General features: G+C 43.8%; 1 protein-coding gene across 1 annotated transcript in view; it reads left to right on the forward strand.

Annotated features, from left to right (window-relative positions):
* Window positions 1-26,139, forward strand: part of PLXNC1 (plexin C1) — a 171,610-nt gene that overhangs the window by 75,297 nt on the left and 70,174 nt on the right. The window contains exons 11-14 of the mRNA XM_088454572.1: window positions 8,585-8,758; window positions 11,562-11,643; window positions 18,784-18,984; window positions 24,049-24,228. Of these exons, the coding sequence (XP_088310698.1) occupies window positions 8,585-8,758; window positions 11,562-11,643; window positions 18,784-18,984; window positions 24,049-24,228 (637 nt within the window). The remainder of the gene's footprint in view (window positions 1-8,584; window positions 8,759-11,561; window positions 11,644-18,783; window positions 18,985-24,048; window positions 24,229-26,139) is intronic.

Consider the following 26,139-nt stretch of genomic DNA (forward strand, 5'->3'; position numbering starts at 1 on the left):
GTGTACAACGGCATTTTTCAGGACACTGAGGACACTTTTTCTGACGTTTCTGTACAGTCTCGGTATCGCCTGCCTAGTGAAGTGGAATCTAGACAGGATTTGGAACCGGGGACACACTACCTCCATCAATTGTCTAAATCCCACTGCACTAATGGCGGATACCGTATGCACGTCTAACACCAACATAGCAGTCAAGGCCTCAGTTATACATTTTGCTTCAGGATGACTGCTGTCGTACTTCATCCTCCTCGCTAAGGACTGTTGGAGGGTCAATTGTTTAGTAAAAGTAGTGGTGTTCCTACTTCCTCTCTGGGATGATGAACGACTCCCAGCAGCAGCAACAGCAGCAGCGGCAGCAGTAGGCGTAGCAATGCAGGATCCTCCGGAGGAATCCCGGATAGGAGAGTCAGCCATGCCAGTGACATGGCCTGCAGGACTACTTCCGATCCTGACTAAGGAGGAAATTGACGAGGAGGGAGTTGACGGTGTGGTTTGCAGGTGCTTGGATACAACAGGACAACGGGATTTAGGTGTCCCTGGACAGCTTATGGTCTTAGCCAAAGTTTCTGAACTTGACAGTAACTTTTTATGAACGCGCTGCAGGTGCCGTATAAGGGAGGATGTTCCTAGGTGGTTGACGTCCCTACCCCTACTTATTTCACCTTTACATATGGTACATATGGCAAGACAGTTGTTGTCCAGATTTGGATAGAAATATTGCCAGACCAAAGAGGTGGAATGTTTGGTCTTCTGCCCAGGCATGACCGTGATGGGCTTTTTCATCCCACGGACAACAACTGTCTCCCCCGGAGCCTGATTTAAACAAACCACATCACCATCAGAATCCTCCTCGCCAACTTCCTCCTCAGCGCCAGCTACACCAGTATCCTCATCCTGTTGTACTTCAACAGTGACATCTTCAATTTGCATATCAGCAAGTGGACTGTGGGTGCTCCTTTCAGCACTTGCAGGGGGCGTGCAAATGGTGGAAAGAGCCAACTCTTCCCGTCCAGTGCTGGGAAGGTCAGGCATCGCAACCACCACCACACTTGGACTCTCCTTGGGGATTTGTGATATCTTCTTAGAAAGCACAGTTCTTCGCTGTGCTTTTGCCAGCTTAACTCTTTTGATTTTTTTAGTGGGAGGAGGGCTTCCATCGTCATGTGAAGCTGAACCAATAGTCATGAACATACTAGGGATCGACCTTAGCCGTTCCTTGCCACTCCGTGTCGTAAATGGCATATTGGCAAGTTTACGTTTCTCTTCAGCTGATTTAAATGTTTTTTTCAAGGTCATTTTCCTGAACTTTGTCATTTGGGATTGTATGTGCCCTCTACTATGACATTGGGCATCGGCCTTGGCAGACGACGTTGATGGCATGTTATCGTCTATGTCATGACTAGTGGCAGCAGCTTCAGCACTAGGAGGAAGTGGTTCTTGATCTTTCTCTATTTTATTTTTATCGGAGAAAGTTTGGTCCTCCATTTATGTTATATCGATTTGATATATATGTGCGGCTAAACACAGAAAATATTTTTTTATTTTTGCTGGAGAGTAGTGCACTTTGTGGGTTACACCAGCCTTTAAGAAATGAGCCAGCCGGCTCTTTACTTATGGGACACAGGCGCACGCTTGGCGCTGCTCCTTTGTTGATGCACGTGCGGCTACTGCGCACACAATTCACAAACACAGAATATAATTATTTTTTTGGTTTGGACTGGAGTGTACTTTGGGGGTTACAGCACCCTTTAACGGTCAAGCCAGCCGGCCCTTTACTTATGACACAGGCGCACGCTTGGCACTACTTTGTTGATGCACGTGCGGCTACTGCGCACACAATTCACAAACACAGAAAATAATTTTTTGGGGGGTTTGGACTGGAGTGTACTTTGGGGGTTACAGCACCCTTTAACGGTCAAGCCAGCCGGCCCTTTACTTATGACACAGGCGCACGCTTGGCACTACTTTGTTGATGCACGTGCGGCTACTGCGCACACAATTCACAAACACAGAAAATAATTTTTTTTTTGGTTTGGACTGGAGTGTACTTTGGGGGTTACAGCACCCTTTAACGGTCAAGCCAGCCGGCCCTTTACTTATGACACAGGCGCACGCTTGGCACTACTTTGTTGATGCACTTGCGGCTACTGCGCACACAATTCACAAACACAGAAAAAATATTTTGTTATTTGGTTTGGAGTGTACTTTGGGGGTTACAGCACCCGTTAACGGTCAAGCCAGCCGGCCCTTTACTTATGACACAGGCGCACGCTTGGCACTACTTTGTTGATGCACGTGCGGCTACTGCGCACACAATTCACAAACACAGAAAATATTTTTTTTTTTGGTTTGGACTGGAGTGTACTTTGGGGGTTACAGCACCCTTTAACGGTCAAGCCAGCCGGCCCTTTACTTATGACACAGGCGCACGCTTGGCACTACTTTGTTGATGCACGTGCGGCTACTGCGCACACAATTCACAAACACAGAAAATTATTTTTTTTTTGGTTTGGACTGGAGTGTACTTTGGGGGTTACAGCACCCTTTAATGGTCAAGCCAGCCGGCCCTTTACTTATGACACAGGCGCACGCTTGGCACTACTTTGTTGATGCACGTGCGGCTACTGCGCACACAATTCACAAACACAGAAAATAATTTTTTTTTTGGTTTGGACTGGAGTGTACTTTGGGGGTTACAGCACCCTTTAACGGTCAAGCCAGCCGGCCCTTTACTTATGACACAGGCGCACGCTTGGCACTACTTTGTTGATGCACGTGCGGCTACTGCGCACACAATTCACAAACACAGAAAAAAAATTTTTTCTTGGTTTGGACTGGAGTGTACTTTGGGGGTTACAGCACCCTTTAACAGTCAAGCCAGCCAGCCCTTTACTTATGACACAGGCGCACGCTTGGCACTACTTTGTTGATGCACGTGCGGCTACTGCGCACACAATTCACAAACACAGAAAATAATTTTTTGGGGGGTTTGGACTGGAGTGTACTTTGGGGGTTACAGCACCCTTTAACGGTCAAGCCAGCCGGCCCTTTACTTATGACACAGGCGCACGCTTGGCACTACTTTGTTGATGCACGTGCGGCTACTGCGCACACAATTCACAAACACAGAAAATTATTTTTTTTTTGGTTTGGACTGGAGTGTACTTTGGGGGTTACAGCACCCTTTAACGGTCAAGCCAGCCAGCCCTTTACTTATGACACAGGCGCACGCTTGGCACTACTTTGTTGATGCACGTGCGGCTACTGCGCACACAATTCACAAACACAGAAAATATTTTTTTTTTGGGTTTGGACTGGAGTGTACTTTGGGGGTTACAGCACCCTTTAACGGTCAAGCCAGCCGGCCCTTTACTTATGACACAGGCGCACGCTTGGCACTACTTTGTTGATGCACGTGCGGCTACTGCGCACACAATTCACAAACACAGAAAATAATTTTTTTTTTGGTTTGGACTGGAGTTTACTTTGGGGGTTACAGCACCCTTTAACAGTCAAGCCAGCCGGCTCTTTACTTATGAAACAGGCGCACGCTTGGCACTACTTTGTTGATGCACGTGCGGCTACTGCGCACACAATTCACAAACACAGAAAATATATTATTTTTTTAGCACTTGGGGGGAGCACCCCTGATGGACAGAGCACCCCCTGGACAACACTACAGCACCCCTTTAGGACTGGGACACTGCACAGGACTTTGGAGTGGACACAGCCCCTATGGAGAACTGACTGCACAACACAGTCCAGCCAGCCCCTATGGACTTTGAAGTAGTGGACACAGCCCCTATTAACAACAGCAGCACAGCACAACACAGCCAGCCCCTATGGACTTTGAAGTAGTGGACAACAGCAGCACTACACTACACTACACTACACAGCCCAGCCAGCCCTAACTCCCACCCTCCCTCTTCACTGTCCACAGCCGAGTGAGAAAATGGCGCCGACGCGGGTACCTTATATAGGATCCAAAACCCGCGAGACTCGGAAGGCGGGATGATGACGTTTTGCCTCGATTTCAGATCCGAGTCAGGCGGGAAAAGTCGAGCCTGACTCGGATCGGACTCGGATCGGGGGGGGCTCGGGGGGGTTCGGATTTCAGAAATCTGAACCCACTCACCCCTAGTTTAAACCCAACTCGCATGAGCCCCTATGTATGTAGCAAACATTCTTCCATCCCGAAATCTTCTACACCCTCAGCCTTCTGGCAATAAAAAACATGGTGCACACAATCAGACACTTCACCTACACCTGCAGTCCTGGAAGCCGACAAGAAAGTGAGAACTCCTCATGTCCCCATTCTCCACTTTTAAAGGTTTTCCCTCTATACCTTCACTGACTTTCCAATCATGAAGTACAAGTTATTCAATTTTCAACCCTTACTTTCTGTTTGTTACTGTGACCTATAATCCACATGGATCACCACATCAATTCTCTGAGGGCTAATTCGCTTCTTATCCTCTGATATCCCCACTGTCATTTTGGGTGATTTCTAGAACCTCATTGATTATGCACAGTCTCATTCTGATTTTCAAGCTGCTTCCTTTAACCACCTCGATCACTCTCTCCTAATGGACCCTCTCTTGTACTCATCATGATGTTACCCACTGGGTTAATGATAATTAAGAAGAGCGATACAATAATCAGTGTCTGCATGTAACAGTGAAGCATGGTGGAGGTTCCTTGCAAGTTTGGGGCTGCATTTCAGCAAATTGAGTTGGGGATTTGGTCAGGAATAATGGTGTCCTCAATGCTGAGAGATACAGGCAGGTACTTATCCATCATGAGAGAAAATGCTAGACATGTAAACACATCATAACATTGGGGCCGCTTAAACATTGTTACATAGACACATATAATAAGAAAGAATATTTTATTACATAGAATTAGAACATGTAAACAATTTAATAAAGAGCCAATTATCAAAGAGGACACATGTATCTAACTCCAATTATGGTGTTCATAAAAAAAGTATATTTGTAGAAATATTGTGGACCGTTTGTATTAGGGAGATTAATGATACTCCAGTGTGTAAAGCAGAGTCTATTCAATTAGCACTGGAAACATTAGACCCACATCCATATGGATTAATTGTAGGGCGAGTTGATAAAAAAACTTTCCTATCCTGTTTATGGTCAATTAGCCAGCAGCAAGATTGTGAGCACTTATGTCCCGGTATATTTACCCAGCCAACTCCCGACAGGTCTCTTTAGGGTAATGCTGATCTGGTCTTATCCTTCGCTCCAGCTGCTTCACAAGTTGCAATAGCGACAAGTGCACGGTCCTTTTCTCACTCCGGCTGCAGCTCAAATTGCTCAGGCAGCGCTGAAGACCGCACTGGTGGGTTTAAAACAACACTCGCTTCTTAACACTTGGGTCCGTACTGAATTCCAGAAAACTTCGGTAAAAGATACCACGGTGGTGCATCTATAGAAGTGTCCATCCCTTAGCGTGTTTCTCCATCAAAGTATACTGACAGTTTCATCAGGGAAGCGTCTGATTGGCTCCAAATTTATTCTGCAGCAGAGCAACGACCCCAAACATACAGCCAATGTCATTAAGAACTATCTTCAGGATAAAGAAGAACAAGAAGTACTGGAAGCGATGATATGGCCCCGATAGGGTATGCAATCGGGAAGCCGACTGCTTAAATACCGGCAGCCGGCTTCCCAACTGTCATATCCCGGTAAGGGTGAAATGCCGGGCATCTAGATGTAGACGCCCGGCATTTCCCCGGGGACCGGCGCCCGGCATCCCGATCGTAGTGATGCCGGGCGCCGCGAGCGGACAGACGCGGGAGGGGGAGGGTTAGGGTTAGGGCTCCCGGGGGGGACTTAGGGTTAGGCACCCCCCCGGGAGGGTTAGGGTTAGGCTAGGGGGAGGGAGGGTTAGGGTTAGGCACCCCCGGGGTGGACTTAGGGTTAGGCACCCCTCCGGGGGACTTAGGTTTAGGCAGCGGGGAAGGGGGTGGTTAGGGTTAGGCACTTAGAGGGGGGATTAGGGTTAGGCACTTGGGGGGGAAGTTAGGGTTAGGCACCCCTAAGGAGGGTTAGGGTTAGGGGGGTTAGGTTAGGTTAGTAGATACTCACCTATCCACGATCAGGATTTCCAGCACTGTCGTCCTTCCGCTTCTCGGAACTCTGCTGATGTCGGGCTGCCGCTGCCGGGAATCGAACCGCCGGCCATGTGGCCGGCGGTATTTCATACCAATTTCCCCGATAGAGCCCTGATCTCAACATCATCGAGTCTGTCTGGGATCACATGAAGAGACAGAAGGATTTTTAGCAAGCCTACATCCACAGAAGATCTGTGCTTAGTTCTCCAAGATGTTTGGAGCAACCTCCCTGCCGAGTTCCGTCAAAAACTGTGTGCAAGTGTACCTAGAAGAATTGTACAATTGATGCTGTGTTGAAGGCAAAGGGTGATCACACCAAATATTGATTTGATTGATTTAGATGTATCTTCTGTTCATTCACTTTGCATTTTGTTAATTGATTAAAATAAACTATAAACACTTCCATTTTTTAAACCATTCTTACTTACACCTGCATAAAACGTTTGCACACTTCTATACTACTATACATACATAGACAGACACACACACACACATACACTAGAAACCCCCTTAAAAACGCTGTGTTTGCCCCTGAGTTGTCTGCTCGATATGTCTGGCCAGAATCACAACTGGGCGGCCATTTAAACGTCCCTGCAGCCAGTATATGGGCTGTCAGCGGGTCACCCGTACACACATGCAGATGAACCGATATATCTGCATAAAATATCGACATTGGCTGTGCTGCATGGTTGACATAATATGTCTGTGAATTATGTTGTTCACAGACATATCGGGTGTACACACCCACCAGTCCACTACCGATATATTGTTCATATCCACTATATATAGTAGTGTGTACCCAGCCTTATACTTGAAATGGATTTAAATGTCTTGCTTTTGTACTGTACTGTATGTTACATAAACAATATGCTTCCACGTGATTTCATTATAGCAATGATGTGATGCTGTGCCTTATAAGGTATATATCCCCATGCATGATACTATATTTGGCTTGATTACTGCACCTGACAAATGGGGAGGAGACCCCCAAAATGATACCCACATGTCTCACAATATACCAGCTCTGATGAGCCTTTGAAAGTTATGCTTACTTTAAGGTGTGTTGTCTGTAAATCTGTCACTTGTATTACTGGATAAATGTTTGGAATAGGGACAATGAGCTTTTCCATGGAATAATATACTTTGTTCTATTAAGTAGTGAAACATTTTAAATATGTATATATTTAGGCGCTGGCTCTCTGAATAAATATATCTAGCCTCAATAAGCATGTATATTATTAATGAAAAACCTCAAAAACAATGATAAAAAACAAAAATGTAAAAAATGTGACAGCTGCTCCTACAAAAAAAAGGGGGAATACTGGAACTCCCTAAAAACTGAAAATTGTGTTCACAGAGAAAAGTGAGAAGCGCTAGTCACGAAAAGACAATATTTAATTACATAAAAATCTGCGGACAATAAAAATTCATGAAAAAAAAAAATATATATATATATAAATAAAAATAAATAAAAAACATATGACATTTCTTGAGAAAGACGCTGATGGGTCTGAGAGGCGGAGAAACGCGTTGACCAGATTACCCATATGTGGAGAAGCTCAGGGGACACAGGAGTTTATGCACCATTACAGGTTTTTTCCTGTTTGAATAGCGCTATTCCCGGCTAACACTGGATTCGAGTGCATAGCATGCCAGCACACCAGTACATGTGTTTGGAAGGCAGAAGCCGAATGGACTGGTAATATCGATAACTTATGATTAGATACCATTAACAAGAGGAAACTAGTTTTAAAACCATATATACAAAACGGAGTAGTTTCCTTTTGGTTTTGTTGTGTGCTTATTATACTGGAAAGATCTTCCACGTTACCTTTTTTTCCTTTGCCGAGTAATCCACAATACCTATCACTGCAAATAGGACTGTGTAACAATAAAACCAGTTACATTTTTTCCTTTGGAAACAAGTTACAGCGCTGAAAATAAATAAACTTGTTCTACAATAGCCATTATTGGTTACAGGACTATCAGAATGATACAAAGCTAGCCATATAGAAAACATGTTACAGCGCTGCAAGTAATAAGCTTGAGTTACAAAGTTCCTTTGCTTAGGAACATTGCATTACGGAGGAGCAGCCATTAGGCTATTTTGGATCAATTGGAGTATTCAGAGATTTGGCTCTGGGATCATCATTTTTCTCTTAAAATTGAGATTTGGTTAACAGTCTTTTATACTTGTTCATACGATGTCTAAATAATACACATATTGTGTTAATTCTCATTATGACATTATCGGTATATGTTTTTTATTTATTTTTATTTATATATAATTTTTTTTTATTTTTGTTTCATGCATTTTTATTGTCCGCAGATTTTTATGTAATTAAATATTGTCTTTTTGTGACTAGCGCTTCTCACTTTTCTCTGTAAACATTTTAAATGTATTTTTTCTCTCTATGTTTGCTATAATATTTATGTTCCTGTTTTTTCTCCTAGAGTCAAAGATATCCGCCCCCTAAATAACACACATGCCAATATATCCCTGCCACAAGGTCGCAAAGAAATAAAGAGATTATGTGCAGATTTTGGTCAGAAATGCTACCAAGGAAATATTTTCTATGAATCAGTGCCAACATGCTCTGTAAATTCTCCAAATGCTGTGTGGCTCAGGCAAGTGATTCCAACTGTTTGCCTATTGTAATTAGGTAGTTGACCACTCTTCTATAGCTACACAATTTATTGTCCTACTGAGGTGGACAAACTATTTCATTTGATGAATCACATCTTCCATGTGCTTGTGACAGTTACAGAGGGTGAGATCTCATAATCTATCATGACAATACAGATACAGTATTTACTGTTAGTCAGTGCTGGTTGATAGTGATACCCGATCAAACATTGCCACGTTCTTATTAGCCTAAATTACATTGTTAGCTAATTTATATAGAAATTGCTTGTCATTTACAGCGGGCACAAACAATGCAATATACTTATTATTATTATTATTATTATTATTATTATTATTATTATTATTATTATTATTATCATCTTTTACTTATTTGGCCCCACAAAGTGTCCACAGCGCCATACATGGGGTAAACATAATAACAAATAAACAGTGTAAGTACAATACACAATAGATAACCATTGCATAAGTACATAGCATAAATACAAGATAGAGTAAAATAACATAATTGGAGGGACATGTACAGGAGCAAGGGTAGGGAAACTGTCTGTAGAGGGAGTATGGATGGGTTGGGTATGAAATCCCGGCTGTCGGGATGCCACCGGTCAGAATATATCCTGACAGCCAGAATCCCGACACCCATAGGAACGCACGTAAGTATTTTCCTAATCCATACCATAACCCCTACCCTAACCCTAACCCTCCTTTCTCGGTGCCTAACCCTAATCCTCCCCCCCCCCCTAGTGCCTAAGCCTAACCTCTCCCTCCCCGTACCCTAAACCTAAGACCACCTCCCCGGTGCCTAAACCTAACCGCCCCCCCTAGTGCCTAAACCTAACCTCCCCCTCCCCACACCATAAACCCAACACTCCCTCCCCAGTGCCTAACCCTCCCCCTAATGCCTAACCTTAACCCCGCTACCTAACACTAACCGGTCCCTAACACCCCGATACTTACCTTCGGGATGCTGGTGGTCGGGATACTGGTGCCGGGATCTCGACCTGCTGGGATTTCGGCACCGGTATTCAGACCATCAGCATCCATCACGCCGGGATGACGACTACATCATGTGTGGACAGAAATGTGGTTGAGATGCAGACAGGGGGAGGAGTGTTAGAGTAGAGATAAGGATGAGGAGTTTGATCTGGATTCTAAGGTGGATTGGGAGGCAGTGAAGCAGGTTGTGATGTCAGTGGGGCCGCCCCCAAATGGAGGCGTTCACATGGGAACGCCTCCGTTTGGGCAGCCACTCCCCCGGCCCGCCCACCAAAGGGGACGAGCTGTCACTCAACATCGACAGCTCGCCCCCTTTGTTGCGAGACCAGGAGCGACGGAGTGCCCGTTGCTATCCGGGTCTTGCGCATGCGCACGACAGAGCCGGCTCCGTCGTGTGCATGCGCACTGGCCCACCATCGACCCGGTTGCGAGCGCACAGCGCTTGCGACCGGGTCTGAATCAGACCCACTGATCAATATACAAAAAAAGTAGCACAGTGCTAAAAAAATGCATTACAACACAACAGACAAAACGTTTGCTAAAATAAAATGTTACAATAAAAAGGAAGAATTTTACAGATTATAACACGCAGTATAATCGGGCTGGTGGTACAGTCTTTCAATTAGATTAATCTCCAAAGTTTGACAATTTACTATCCTCAGGGTTATAAACTTTAACCATTGGGAGTTCCATTCAGACATGCAGTCAAGATGACAAGGGGTGGGGAGTAAATTTATCCTCCATTAGTGTATCCCTATATAATTTAAACCCATTTTCAGCCTATAACTTTTCTATGATATGTCACAGAGACATAATTTAATCATCACTACATCGGTCATAGCCACCCACACAGTTTCATTTTTAAAAAAGTGACATGGTTATGTATTTATAAGCTTCCACAACCCCTAACCCTCAGCCCAACCCTGCTATTTACCTTTGGGATGCTGGTGGTCGGGATTCCGGAGCCAGTATTCTAAACGTCAGCATCCTCTGTGTCGGGATACTGAACGTATCCCAGAAAATACATGATTAAAATAGGTTTTCTATGCATCAGTTAATCATAATTTGCACACATTGTAAGCTAATGAGCAGGCCCTCTTATATCTTTGTCTCTCTGTTACTACCCAATCTCGTTGTATTACTGTTTTGCTCCCAATTGTAAAGCACACAGAATATGCTGGTGCTATATCTTGCCAGAAAACCACTATTTTAAACCATGTGCTGCTGCAAGTCTACGTACTAGTTTTTTAAATTTGGGAATGGAAATTAGAGAAGAGAGTTGAGAAGTTTCCAAAAATGCACAGGTATAAACAGACCAAATATGAAAAAAAAAAAGAGGTCCCTGTGACCAGTAAGATGTCACTATCTGGCCTGTACTATTGAGGGCATTCCCAAGCTACACATTACTTGCAGCTTAATTTCTCACCCACCAAATGCCGAATATTACACGTGGTAATTTGGAGACCAAAATCGGCAGAAATTTTTTATTCTACTTTTTTTTTTCCCCCTTTACCAAAAGTGTAACTGGAAGGTCAAATCTGGACTTCCAGTCCACTGTACATATGCACCCTGACCAGTAAGTTGAGCATTTCCTCTGCTTAGTAAATTGTGGTGATAACTGGTTTTCTATCGCTGCAATAAGTGATAATAGAAAATCAGACTTGTCACTGAATATTAATAAGCAGGCCTGTAAATAATGTTTTACTGTAAAACTGAAGTGGAGTAATAAATTACTTCTTGTTATTGATTTTGTCTTATTCTACTGATATATTTTTTTTTCCTTATTTTTAGTGGTGGTCGAAATGTCTCAATATCTGGTAAAAACCTGGATTTTATAGATAATTTATCCATTTCAGGGAACACATTACCCAAGGTATGACATTTATTTTTATAAGTAATAATACTCATAAATACTGTGCTTCCAAGGGGTGTGGTATACGAGATTGTTAGTCATAATGTCGACAAGAATGTCTACATGGTCTGAATGTTGATACAGTGATTGAGGACAGGGTTTCAAAGTTTACAGTTGTCATGTCGACATTCACTGTCGACACTGACATAATGTCCACATGTCGACATTATATGTGTTGCTGGTGCAAATGTCGACACTACTGTGTAGCCCTAATGACAGTCGGCCCCTACTGCAGCCTAACCTAAACCGTAACCGTAATGCTGATCGGTTCATAATGTAGACATGCATAAGCTAACATTCTGAAAATTTCGAAATTATGAACAAAATTGTGGACATTCCGCACCCGCGATAATTTATCGCCGATTTTTCATGTAAAAATTTAGAAAACTTCTCTCCAAACTTTTCTTTCCCTATTTTTGTGTAAAAATGTGGGGATTTCTTACAGAACCCTTTGGACAGCCCCCCTAATGATACTTTAGATTAAAAAAGTTACATAAATTGCGTACTTCAGCGAAAAACGACCGCTGAAATCTCAGTCCAAATTTTTTATTTTCCGTGAAAAATGCATTTAATGTATTCAGGCTGGTATTTCGGAGGGACATAAAGATGGGCCAAGTGTTTTAAACATTGCACGTGGCTGGCACAGGCGATTTTTTTGCGGTTTTAAAAAAAACACCTGCGCCAGCCACGTGCAATGTTTAAAACACTTGGCACATTCTTATGGCCCTCTGAACAGGCGAGAGGTATTTTGCTTTAATTTGTGTGTTATGTATACTTATCTAGCCGGCAAGACAGCTCATATTAATGTTATGCAGAAGGGACCGTACTGGCAGTGCTGGCTCGTTACCAGAATATCATCTGCCTACATACATGGGGCACTTATAGATGTCTTGGAAGAAAATGTAGACATATTGTCGACATTCACAAGGTTCTAAGGGGTAAATTTACTAAAAGTGAGGGTTTTTAGAAGTGGAGATGTAGCCCATAGCAACCAGTCAGATTCTAGCTATTATATTCTAGACAGTGCTAGTTAAAAGTTAAGTAGAATCTGATTAGTTGCTATGGGCAACATCACTTCTAAAAACTCTCACTTTAGTAAATATACCCAAGGGCCGTATTCAAGTAAAGGCAAAATTGTCCGTTTACACCGTTGTTTGCGAATCGGATGAAATATTGGCCGCAATCAGCCTATTTGTGGCCAATTCGCGGCCGATTTCGCCAATGACAGCGTAAAACGGCCCTTTTTCATCTAAGAACTGGAGAAAACTTTTCTCCAGCCTACGGTAGGCAAAAACATTTATCAAAATCCCTATTTTTGGGTAAAAATGTGGGGATTTCTTACAGAACCCTTGGACAGCCCCTCTAATGATACTTCAGCGAAGAAAATATCGTAAGTTGCGTACTTTGGCGGAAAACGGGCGCTGAAGTTTCGGTAATTTTTTTTTTTCATGAAAAATGCATTTAACGTTATGGGTCTGGTATTTATAAATAGGGATTTTGATAAAAAATTTTGCCTACCGTAGGCTGGAGAAAAGTTTCTCCAGTTCTTAGGTGAAAAAGGGTCGTTTTACACTGTCATTGGCGAAATCGTCCGCAAATCGGCCACAAATCGGCTGATCGCGGCCAATATATTTTCCGATTCGCAAACAACGGTGTAAACGGACAATTTCACCTTTACTTGAATACGGCCCTTGGGTATATTTACTAAAGTGAGAGTTTTTAGAAGTGGAGATGTTGACCATAGCAACTAATCAGATTCTACTTAACATTTAACTAGCACTGTCTAGAATATAATAGCTAGAATCTGACTGGTTGCTATGGGCAACATCTCCACTTCTAAAAACCCTCACTTTTAGTAAATTTACCCCTTAGAACCTTGTGAATGTCGACAATATGTCTACATTTTCTTCCAAGACATCTATAAGTGCCCCATGTATGTAGGCAGATGATATTCTGGTAACGAGCCAGCACTGCCAGTACGGTCCCTTCTGCATAAAATGCAATATGAGCTGTCTTGCCGTCTACATAAGTATACATAACACACAAATTAAAGCAAAATACATCTCCCGCCTGTTGAGTCACTTGTAGTGATAAATCAGACAAATATCTGTAGCAGCCAACAAGCACTAACACCTGGAGGATTCCACTCTCCATACACAAAAATGTTTAATTGAAAAGGATTGTGCAGTAAACTGTTTCGCTCAGAAATAATAATGGTAATAATTCATAGTCCAATATAACATATATTTATTAAAAAGATTCACAAATTCTATGACTCCCGGGAGTACATATAAATAACAGTGTACACGATACCACTATAAAAATAGAAATATAAGGAGTAAATAGGCAATAGCTCCTTCATGTATTAAAAAACGCTATACGGTAGTTGTTTCAATGTAAAGATATATTGTAACAATAACTGGAGCACACAATATATTACAGTGTCCCTAATAATAATCCTGGAGCAAATGAGGATAGTTGGCTTATTTTCCTCTCTAATCCTCCTTACAAATCATTGATCAAGGTATAAAAGTCATATATTTGCATGTGTTAATAGACTGTGATATAACTCTGATCCTCTGTCTCGTTATGCTATAAGTGCAAGAATGGCAATTCCGCATGTATGGGAAAAAGTCATAATATCCAGTCTCCTCGTTAATACTCACTCCGTAAGTGCCAGACCCGCAGCATTCAGCCAGCAACAAACGAGAGCCCCACAGATAACTTGCACAGGCACGCCAGGGGTCAGCTGGTCATAAGCGGTGAACAGGCAGTGGGGGAGATGTACGAATCCCAGAAATGGTATCAGCGCACGTTATGTGCGCTGATACCGCTTCTCCCCGATGTATGATCGGGGGTCTGGGCGGTAAATGACAGGGGCGCTATGCGCCCCTGTCATTATCGGCGCTGCTATCTACAAGATAGCAGCGCCGAGCGGCAAGGCCATGTACGAATGGTCATAACGCATGACCGTTCGGCCGGCTGAAGCTGTCGTTATCGACACCTACAGCCTGGCGCTAGCCTATCCCCACAACAGGGACAGCGCTGTCCCTGCTGTGGTGGCTGCCGGCTCCAGGCTGCACACGGGGATCTCACGATACTTGCGAGATCCTGCGCATGCTCAATGGAGCCGTCCGGGACTGACACACAGTGCATCAGCACTAGGCTGATGCGCTGCTGTCTCTAGCGGGTAGCGCCGGAGGGGGGAGTTAACGCTCCCCTCTGCGGCCGATGAGATGTTCATACATCTCATCGGTAGTGCTTCCTGCTTCGCCTCGGTAAAGAGGCGAATCGGGAAGCGTTATAGCGGCACGTTAAGTGTTATATCAGAGCCTATTAACACATGCAAATATACAGTATGACTTTTATACCTTGAGCAGTGATTTCTAAGGAGGATTAGAGAGGAAAATAAGCCAACTACATAGGCAAACGCAGGGGGGTTTCCATCTGCCTGGAAATCCCCCTCCCCAGCACATACCATGACCACAGTAGAAATAGTAATATAATAGAATTTTACTAGTGCTACATGTTCTTCTCAGTATCACAAATGAAATAATTAGCACCACCTGTGGATCTTTTAATATGTATCAGCCAGTAATAAGAAACCTGTGCACCAACTAGGAGATCTGGAAAACATGCACTGTTAGGGATGCACTGCTATAGAGCCCAATATGTACATATATGTCAAGGGAAGTGCTAGGTTCTAATGCTGTTCCTCCAGGCTCCCGGACTTGCTCCAATGCTCTGGAATGGTGCTCACATCTAAAATAAAAACATTCAGCTCAGGCAGGTTGGCCTTACTGCCGCATCAAATGACTTACTGTGATCCTGGAATTATGACACACAATACACATTATATGACCATATTAAAGCTGGATAAGTACTAATTTTGCCCTCTTCATGGACTGGCCACACTCACTCTAAAATGAAGCATTTGGAAACCCCCCTCTAGAAATCCTGAGTTTGCCACTGAACTATCCTCATTTGCTCTGGGATTATTATTAGAGACACTGTAATATATTGTGTGCTCCAGTTGTTATTGTTACAATATATCTTTACATTGAAACAACTATAGTATAGCATTTTTTAATATGTGAAGGAGCTATTGCCTATTTACTCCTTATGTTACTATTTTTATAGTGGTATCATGTACACTGTTATTTATATGTACTCCCGGGAGCCATTGAATTTGTGAATCTTTTTAATAAATATATGTGTTATATTGGATTATGAATTATTACCATTATTATTTCTAGGCGCCACAGTTTACTGCACAATCCTTTTCTTTTAAACATGACTGTTCCCCAGTGTATCATTCTGTGGGTAACATAAATGGGGGTAGTGTATGTGTAATATGTTTTACCACTAGACAGTTTGGCAAATCACAGCTCAGGTTAAGTCTTATGTTCGGGTTAGAATGAGGAGTAAGACTATTCAGTTAATTTAATTATATAAAAAAAAGGGTTAAGATCTTTATCATCATAATCCATCAAGTCACTTAAAAAAGATTGTTCCTCTTTTATCAAAGGAGGCGTATATCTTATCATCCAAGGACTTCACGGGACAATGTAGGACCTCTTATATCCAGATTGGGTTACAAAAGAGTCTAACAGTGGCCCCCTGTTCTGGCTCTTTAGTCCTGCATCGTATTGGCGAGTAAATTGGCAATAGAGTAGCTTATGACTACTTCATTCAACATTATGGAGAAAAATACATTTATTTTGCTGAGGGCTTTAATTGCTCATAAAATCCAGTACTTGACCTCCCAGAAAAGTTCACTATATTCGCAGTAGCTTCAGCAGTGCACAATGTATTGCTCCATTTATTATGCATGTTTGTAATGCCGACAAATCTCTAATTGCTAAACATTGGAAGCAGCCCACGCCCCCAGCAAAGTCAGCCCTGATAACTGTCTTGAGCTTTTTGCTTCCATGGAATATATTACCAGCATCCAAAATAATGCAGTAACTAAATTTCAAGAGATATGGGGACTTTGGTACCAGCTGAACATTATCTGGGTCCATTTAGACCGTTGTTTTTCTTTTCTTACCATACTTTGCTATCTTTCCTTCAAGGCATACCACTCCCTCTTCCATAATTTTCTACTCATGTTCCCATTCCTTTCCCCTCCTCCCCCTGTTTGTGTTAAGTAGCACTATGGGTCTCATTCAGACCCGGTCGCAAGCGCTGAGCGTGTGCAAGCCCCGGAGCGAGAGGGAAATTCTCTCGCTCTGGAGCTCACTACAAAAGGGGCAGCTGTCGATGGTGATCGACAGCTCGCCCCGTTTTCTAGGCGGGGCGGGGGGTGGCTATACAAATGGAGGTGTTCCTGATGGAACGCCTGCGGTTTTGTGGGCGGCCGCACTGACATCAGCAGGAAGATCGAGCAGGAAGCTCCCTGGGGCTTGCGGTTGCCAAGACCCAACCATAAGGTCTCGTCGCAAGCCCCAATGGTCGCGATGGTCTTGACCATCGCGACCATCAACCTGGTCGGTCGCTAAAGCTGTGGGTGGTAACCCACAGCTTAGCTAGCGACCAGGAGGCCGCACTTAAAAAATCAAGCGGCCACCCTCATTCAGAGAGAGAGAGAGAGCGATTGTTTCTTGTGACCGCCTCTGAATGAGGGCCTAAGGCCCTGATTCAGAGCCGGACACTCTGACAGAGCGCTCGCTCTGAATCAGGGCCGTCCCTCTGAATTTAAGAGCGACCTCCTGACTGCTCGCATAGCTGTGGGTGACCACCCACAGCTATAGCGAGCGGCCAAAATGATGGTCAAGACCATCGCGACCATCGGGCTTGCGACGAGACCCTTGCGGTAGGGTCTCGTTGCTGCAAGCCCTGGAGTGCTTTTGGCTCTTGGGAACACCTCCGTCTGGGCAGCCACGCCCCCGGCACGCCCACCAAAGGGGGCGTGCTGTCAATCACCATCGACAGCATGCCCGCTTTGGTGCGAGACCCATAACGACGGCTTGGACGTCGTTATTCGGGTCTCGCGCATGTGCACGACGGAGCCGCCTCCGTCGTGCACATGCGCACTTGACCAACATCGACCCACTTGCGAGCGCTCAGCGCTCGCGAGCGGGTCTGAATCAGGTCCTATGTCTTATGGTTTTAAACTTTAAATGGTCGTGTACAGTATGCCTTTTCTGCAGATGCCCTATCTCTGTGTTCGCTCATTGGTTATTATATTAGTGGTTTTGGACTTTCGTAATATGTTATTTGTTTGAAATTGCTGCCACAATGTATAACATTAAAGACACACAACTAAAGAGGAAACTCTAGTTTTCTATATACAGTACGGTAGTACTGGTCATATACCAATTAAAAATTAATTTAAAAATGATTTGAGGCACGGGGCCAGGAACTAGCAAAACACCAGATTTTTGTTCTTCTTTTGTTATGTAAAACAGAAAAAGCAGGGGCATGGGTACCTAGGGGTAAACTTACTAAGGGTCGATATTGGTCAATTTGGGCTTTTTCTGCGATATCACCGTAATTTGGAAAACAGGAGATTTACTAAAAGCAAACTTGCATTGAAATTGCATGTCCACCACAACTTTAGATGGCAGTAGACTTCATTAGACCATCGGACTAAATATCGTATGGTTTACACTGACAAGAATAGAAATCACGGTTTTACTAAGAATCGTGTTGTCAAATCAAAGTCACACCAAAATCACATCTGAATAGAAGAAATAAATAGGCTTGTCTGAAGCACTGCACAGAGCAGTATGATATGCGCTGGTTACCACTTTACAGCCTAACCCTAATATCGACATTCTGACAGTGCTGACATTTCACATGTCGACATTCTAACCATGTGGAAACATTGCCTGTTGACATTTTAACAATGTCCTGTCAACATTGTGGTGGTGACCATTTGTGTGTTGACCAATTTTGTGTAGACCTTTTGACCATGTCGACCATTTGTACCTTTCGACCTTTTGTCAACCTATTGCCTGTCTAACATCTGGTGTATCTGGTGTCTACCTAGACATTGTCGACCTTTTAACTATCTATCTTTTATACCACACCTGTATAAATTCTAATATATAACTCAATAGTTTTAATTTTTTCTTTTTTTTTTTTTTTTTTTTGCAGAGACTTGATCATTCAGGAAATAATACACACCGCTATTTTATAGCTCCAGAATTATCTGAAGTCATTCAGAATGTCAGCATAAATATAATCATTGAAGAACATAATGTAAAGTGTGGGGAATTACTTTACAGGAAGAACCCTACTTTCACTACTTTTGCTGTACTTTATGACATTGATGGCGAGATTGAACTAAGAATAAAGGTAACTGCTGTTTTTTTAACACAAACTTTATACAATTTAAATTTTTTTATAAAGTTTATTTTTTAATTAACTTTGAGTACTTGCAAAATATTTTGTTTATACCAAATTCTAATTGTGTATGAAATTGAACTATGTCTCACAAGCCCCCCAAAAAAGGAAAAAAGGGACAGACTATATCTAATCAGGGGCGCCGAGAGGGGGGGGGAGCGGGTACAGATTACCCGGGCCCGGGCTTCCTGAGGGGCCCGGCGGGGGCCCGGGTCCGACGCCGCCCCCCCCTCCCTCACAGCAGCCCAGCACACAGTGTATGCTGAGCTGCAGTTGGAGACTGCTCGTGGCTGCTGAGCAGCAGCCACAGCAGTCTCCTATGCCTGTGCGGGGGAGCGATCACACTGATCGTGCCCCCCCTGGCTTTGCGCCGGGCTGAGGGGGCTCAGAGCGGCGCTGCAAATCTTTTTTATTTTTTATTTCGGCAAGGGGGCGTGGCCACGCCTCCCACGATTAGGCCACGCCCCCTATTACCGGGGCCCGCCTTGGCTCTTGGCGGCCCTGTATCTAATAGCACAAATAAGAACTGTAGTATTGCTGTAGTTTTGGAGAAGCTGACACCCTCCAGCACCATAGCCGGTGCTATGGTGTCAGGCACCCCCCTGCAAACTATAAATTTGTGCCCTCCTACAAATATGTCCTCTTGACATGTCTCTTTACCATGTTTCATAATCTATATAATAAGCAAGAAAGTGTGTCTTTCTTTCTGTCTGTTTGTCCTTTATGCATGGCCAGATTACTGGACCTAGCTCCACCACATTTGGCATGGTGGTGTAGTTTGACCAAGATTAGGTTTTTGCCTAGGTTTGAACTTCGTCAGGGCCACACACTGTCACACAATCCCTAAAAATGGAGACACTCTTAAATTACACAGGTTCCGAGGCTGGCTCCAAAGGAAATTGTCAGTCTGCCAAAAACCTGTGTAAAACTACAAAAGTATACTCAAGCTCACAGGCTCAGCAATTGTCAAACTTTGACACATGCAAGTTCATATTAAATCCAGAATTAGTCCTTTTTAAAGTGACCATATATGTTTGTCAGCCCTCTGTGTTTGTATGCAAGGGCGTAACTAGAACTTTGGGAGGCCACATAGCAAGATCTTAAAAGCCCCCCCAGAGGTAAAAACCAACACACACATTTGCCCACACATAGAGCCCATTCATGTTATGCCACACAGTAGTACCCCTTATACACATTGTGCCACACAGTATTAGTGCCCCTTATACATTATTACACACAGTAAAGTCCCTTACACTACACAGTAATGCCCTTTACACATTACACCACACAGTAATACCCTTTACAGATTATGCCACATAGTAGTAGTGCCCCATATAACACATTATTCCACACAATAGTAGTGCCCCTTACACATCATGCCACACAGTAATGCCCCTTATACATTATACCCCCCAGTAATTCACCTCCCCGTGTCCCTCCAACAGCCTCTTGCCTTCCTCTGTGTGCCATCAGCAGCCAGCAGGTTGGGTTTGGTGCCGGGCCGCCAGCTAATTACAGCTGGCGCACCAGCAGGCAGCGGCAGACATTAACAGACAGCGCCAGTGCAATTTAAATCTGGTGCCGGCTGCGAACCAATTGGACCTCGCGGACTGGCAGACAATAAGGAGCAGCCATAGCTGATTAGCTACTGATTGCCTTGCGACTGGTGGTGCTGTCTCTCCATGTCTGCTTGCCAGTGCACTACATGTCATCAGATTGCAGTCCAGCACCAAATTAACACTGCTGACACCCGGGCCACCCTTGGCAGCCATGACTAGACTGACCCACCTTGTGAGCGTGCCTGAGTGCAGGGGGAGCGGCGGGTCACAGAGGCAGCTCGGGCACCAAAGCAGCTGCACCCCTTGCATCCACGGTAGTTATGTCACTGTTTGCATGCATGTTAGTAAACTGTGGGGTCCTTTTCAGGATCAATGGAATGGGGTTATAGGCGAGGACAATTTAAACAAATAAAGGCTGGAGGTTTACTTCAGGGTCCAGTTTTCAACTCTGGCAACGCCGGGTATCCCAGCTAGTTTGAAATGTAACTTACAATATGTTGCAAAATAAATAATTTGACCCCTGTATCTGTACTCATCTTGTTTATTGTTTCAATAAAAAGATGTTAAGAAAAAAAAAATGCCCCCTTGCCATTTTACCATTTTACACACTTTGAGCCTAATGTAATAGGGTGAGAGTTTAGAAAATCTGAGTTTTGCAGTAAACGCTCACATTGGTCGAGTGTTATCTTCAAAATGGGAAAACATCTGGATTAGAGTTTAAATCGTGATTTTCTCAGACTCTATTACTACTAAACTCTCACATTTTCTAAACTCTCACTCTCTTACATTTGGCCAGGGCCACCATCGGGAGGGGGGACTGCCAGGCCTCGAGTCCCGGGCCCGGAGAAAGCAGAGAGAGAAGGGGGTCCTGGTAGCAGCGCTGCTGTACCAGCCGCTAGGGTCAATAATTGATATTGATAGAATGCTGGCGGCATTTCACATACAGTGCTGACTGCGAGCCATCTAGAGCTCGCAAACCGGCAGCCAATCAGGAGCTGCCGCTTCTGATTGGCTGCCGGTCTGTGAGCTGTGATTGGCTTGCGGCCTCTGTCATATTTGAAATGGTTGAGAATAATTGCTGTCAGCGCTGCATTAAGTGAACTGGGCAAGAGAAAACCCCGTGATCTGTGACGGTCACAGATCCTTCCTCACAGATCCTTAGCAGCATCAACTGTCAGCACTGATTCTACCTGGCTGGCTGTGCCAGTGCAGCCTTCCCTGCCCTCCCCCCCAGTCCAGACAGCCAGCCTTCCCTGTCTCCCCCCTAGTCCAGGGTCATATTTATAGTGGGTGCACCCATATTATTATATTATATGTACCTTCTGCCTGCTGTGTCTGTCTCTCACTTACTGTTCGACGGGCTCTCCTCTTGGCGTTGCTGTGCGTAGCTGAGGCAGCTCCTCCATTGCTCCTCTTCTTGGGCACAGCACACCACATAGACATCGTCACATCTGCATGCTATTGCTGGCGGTGGCACTGCTTATAATAACTTAACAAGGCAGGGAAACGAACTAGCTCTCCAGCTCAGGGGCGGGCAATGCTGGGCAATGACATCAGTTCCTGACCGTGTGGCCGTGGACATAAATTAAATTTAAATTCAAGCGGATTGGCAATCTGGTTAATGGATGGTCTGGGGTCCAGACCACCCATTAGCCAAATCACTGATCCACTTGAATTTTAAATGAAACTTATGTCCGTGGCCATCAGGTACCCACCTTTTAGTTCCGCCCTGCCAGGCCTGCCCATGACATTACTGCACTGTCTGCCTCACCCTACCTGTCACAGGCCCAGCAGAGCAGTGAGTGCAGCTGTAAAGATGCTCAGAAAGCAATCAGCGGGGAGGGAGCCTCTCCAGCCCGGCACCCCCTGCAATGCCTACCCCGCGGAATGCATTGTGCTGGCCCTGACCAGGACCCAACGGTTTCTAAAACCTTCACATGGAGTTTGAATTGATATCTCTGAAGATAGATATTGTAGACTCATTTGAATAACAATCCACATGGACTATATCCTTCTGCAGCAGTTTATATATAAACTCTTGGCTGTGAGCCTTACACTGGGTACACACCTAATGACACTGCGTCCTGTAAACATTACACGAGCAAGCGTACGACTGCGCAATGTATGGTTACATGCTGCTTGCAGCAACACTGTATCAGCCACGGAATCGTCCCATCTGATGTAAACACTGCAGATGGGATGATTAAATAACTGAAAGATTGAGCATACACACTATATAATGGGTACGAAATATCATTTTGATTTGCGTTGGAACGATATATCGGACAATAGATTATATGGTGCGTACGAAGCAGCAGTCATGCTTATTTAGTGAAGGGGATTTGTTACTCAAATAAAATTATTTCTTGGAGTTCTGTTTAAATTGCTCACAAACCATATAATTATAATCAGTGTATTTTGTGTAGCAAATCTTATAAACTTACCACCTGGCTGTGAGAGAGGGTGTCAGTTTGCCAGGACCAGTGCTACCATTCAATGAATCCAGCCTTTGCTTCATTTCTCAAATGTGGATGCGTGGGTAATGCCATCTTGGCATTACCCAATAGAAGCCTATGGGCTCCTTTAAGGACTCCCCCTGAGAGGGATCCAATCGGATCCCTCCCAGCTTCTCCAACGGAGCGTGTCCATAAATCCTCTACCCGAGGCTATCGCAAAGGACAGCTCTTATCAGGAGAGCTGTACTTTGCGACTTTAATCATATTTCTTAATACATACCAGTGTAATTAACACAGGTATGTACCCGATAAGAGGTGGGATATACCGCATCGCAGATGCAATGCTTAGTACAACCCGCTCTTAGGGCCTGATTCAGAGCTGGACGCTCTTTAAGAGCGCTCGCTCTGAATCAGGGCGTCCCTGTTTTTTTTAAAAGACGGCCTCCTGGCCGCTCGCATAGCTGTGGGTGACCACTCACAGCTTTAGCGAGCGACCAGGTGATGGTCACGATGGTCTAATAGAGCCAGAAGCTCACCACTGACATCACTTGTGATGTCAGTGGGGCCGCCCCCAAACAGCAGGCGTTCCTTTGGGAACGCCTCCTTTGGCCAGCCACCCCCCCTGCCCGCCTCCAAAACGGGGCAAGCTGTCAATCACAATCGACAGCTGCCCCGCTTTGCGTGTGCGAGATCCGTAGCAACGGAGCGCCCGTTGCTGGCTGGGTCTTGTGCATGCGTACGCCGAAGCCAGCTCCGGCGTGCGTATGAGCAGTGGGGGATCAGGCCCTTAGTGTTTTTAGGGTACCCATGGCTCCTTACTAAATGCCGAGTAAGAAGTTGCCAGCTGAAGGTGAGGATAAAACAGTTGACATTGAGTTCAGATTTCTATGTACCAATCCATGCTAGACTATTAGTACCCTTGGTAGGATTTGGCTATTACAGAAACTGAACATATTCGATCTACTGTAAATTGCTTAATTGAAGATTACTTATTTCAACAGAAAACAAGAGATGAACTACACATTCAAGCAAATGAAATTCAAGTCCTCATTAATTACGTAGATAACCTACTGATCTGTGACGTGCAGAATATAACAGAAAATGATGGTGGTAATACTATATTATGTAAAGCTAAAAAGAATTTCACAGGAAAAATTGATGTATATAAAATGGAAGTACAGGTGAGTTATTCTAAGTTATCATATATCTAACGGGTTACACATTATAGCACTTACCCAAATCTACAATTTAAAAGCACCTATTTGACTTTCAGAAAAAATGTAACGAGTATAGAAACACAGGCCTGCAAAACTTGATTGCAAAGGTATTTTATGTGTGCTGATTTAGCAAATGGCTATGATTTTCTGTAAGATGTAAGGGTATGTCACAAAATGGATGCAAAGATATGGGAAAATAGCCTATTCGTGTATTCTGGTGAAATGTTCATTTTATTACCAAAAGTTAAAAAATATTCTGATGTACTGTACAAAAACAAAACAAAGAACCATGTTACTTACATTTACAAGACCTTTTACTGTACTTTGTTTTTCTTTTCCCTTCAAAGCTTTTACTGATACTTTTTCTTCTATACACTGCTTGCGAGTCTTCTCTGTGCTGCATCCAACATTAGTCTCCCATTCATTCATCTTCCCTGTTATTGTTGTTTAATTTTCTTTATTCCTAGTGCATGTTCAGAAAGCGCACTTTCACGCTCCACAAACAACCAAATGCTTTGTATTTTTCAAGCAGGAGCTGATTGGTTGGTACTTTATCTTCTACTTTATCTCTCTCAAAGCTTTGCTACATCTCCCCCTTAGGGAGAGATGTATGAAACCATGGAAAGAGATAAAGTGGAAAGAGTTAAAGTACCAACCAATCAGCTCCAAACTGCCATTTTCAAACACAGCCTGTAAAAAGACAGAAGCTGATTGGTTGGTACTTTATCTCTCTCCACTTTATCTCTGTTTGAAACATCTCCCCCTTAATCACAGAGAAAGTCTTAGTTCTACGCATAAGGATAATGAGGAACCCCAGTACGAGTTAATGAAAGCCATGGATTCAAATTGTTACACATATTAATTCTAATGGCTGGAAAGTCTAAAGGTAATTGTGAGCTAATTTACAAATTGGCAAACTATAATCTAAAATCACACTTTATAGAGCGCTAAGGTACTAAGGGGGAGATGTATCAAACCTTGGAAAGAGAGAAAGTGAAGAGCGACAAAGTACAAACCAATCAGCTCCTAACTGCCATTCTACAGGCTGTGGGAGAGACTTATTTATTATTTAAAACACTATAGGCCCCTTTTAGCATTGAATCTAACTACCAGCAGCATATTTTGTTTAGCATCGCAGTGATACTAACGAATATGCCACTGGTTTTCATCATTACCTACCCCTCCAGCAAGGTCTGGGATGGTCCAGCGACAATGTCCCGTCTCTTCTCTTCTGTTGCTGGCAGCCTATTGCTGCCAGTGACGGATTACTGTGTCATGTGCATGCGTATGACACAGAAACCCGGCGGGAACTCAGCAGTGTCTGGAAGGCGTTTCTGTGTAGACAGGCTTGCTGCCATATCCCCATTACCAATAATGGGGACCGCACCGCTCTCGCCATCCAGAGATGAGATGAGCAATGCAGCTACCAACAGCACTGATCTTAAAGTACCAATGTTATAAAAATTGTCATCCTTTCAGTATTTAACAATGTATATATTCAATGGTTGTCCTATTGCATTGTGAGGATACATTCCATAGCGCTTGAAAGGGTGTCAGTATACAGGAACCACTAATGGATAACAAGGTGACATTTTAATTTTGTGGAATAATGGTACATCATGGAATTTCTTATAGTATTTTTTGTAATCTATTTTTATTAAGTACCATGAAACACACAAATATGCAATAAAGCGATGAAATCGAAGATATAAAAAAAGGGGGAGAGGGACAGGAAAGATTGGAGAAGGAGGGGGCATGAGACCTAAGAACCTATAACCAAATTATGGTACTCCAGGAAGTCCTTGAACTCTGTCCAGTAGAACCATGTTGTTATAAACTCAGAAACCTGTCTTGTGCAGAAAGGGTAATGTCCTC

The sequence above is a fragment of the Taudactylus pleione genome, unplaced genomic scaffold (genome assembly GCF_031769625.1).
Source record: "Taudactylus pleione unplaced genomic scaffold, aTauple2 ptg000040l, whole genome shotgun sequence".
Lineage (NCBI taxonomy): Eukaryota > Metazoa > Chordata > Amphibia > Anura > Myobatrachidae > Taudactylus > Taudactylus pleione.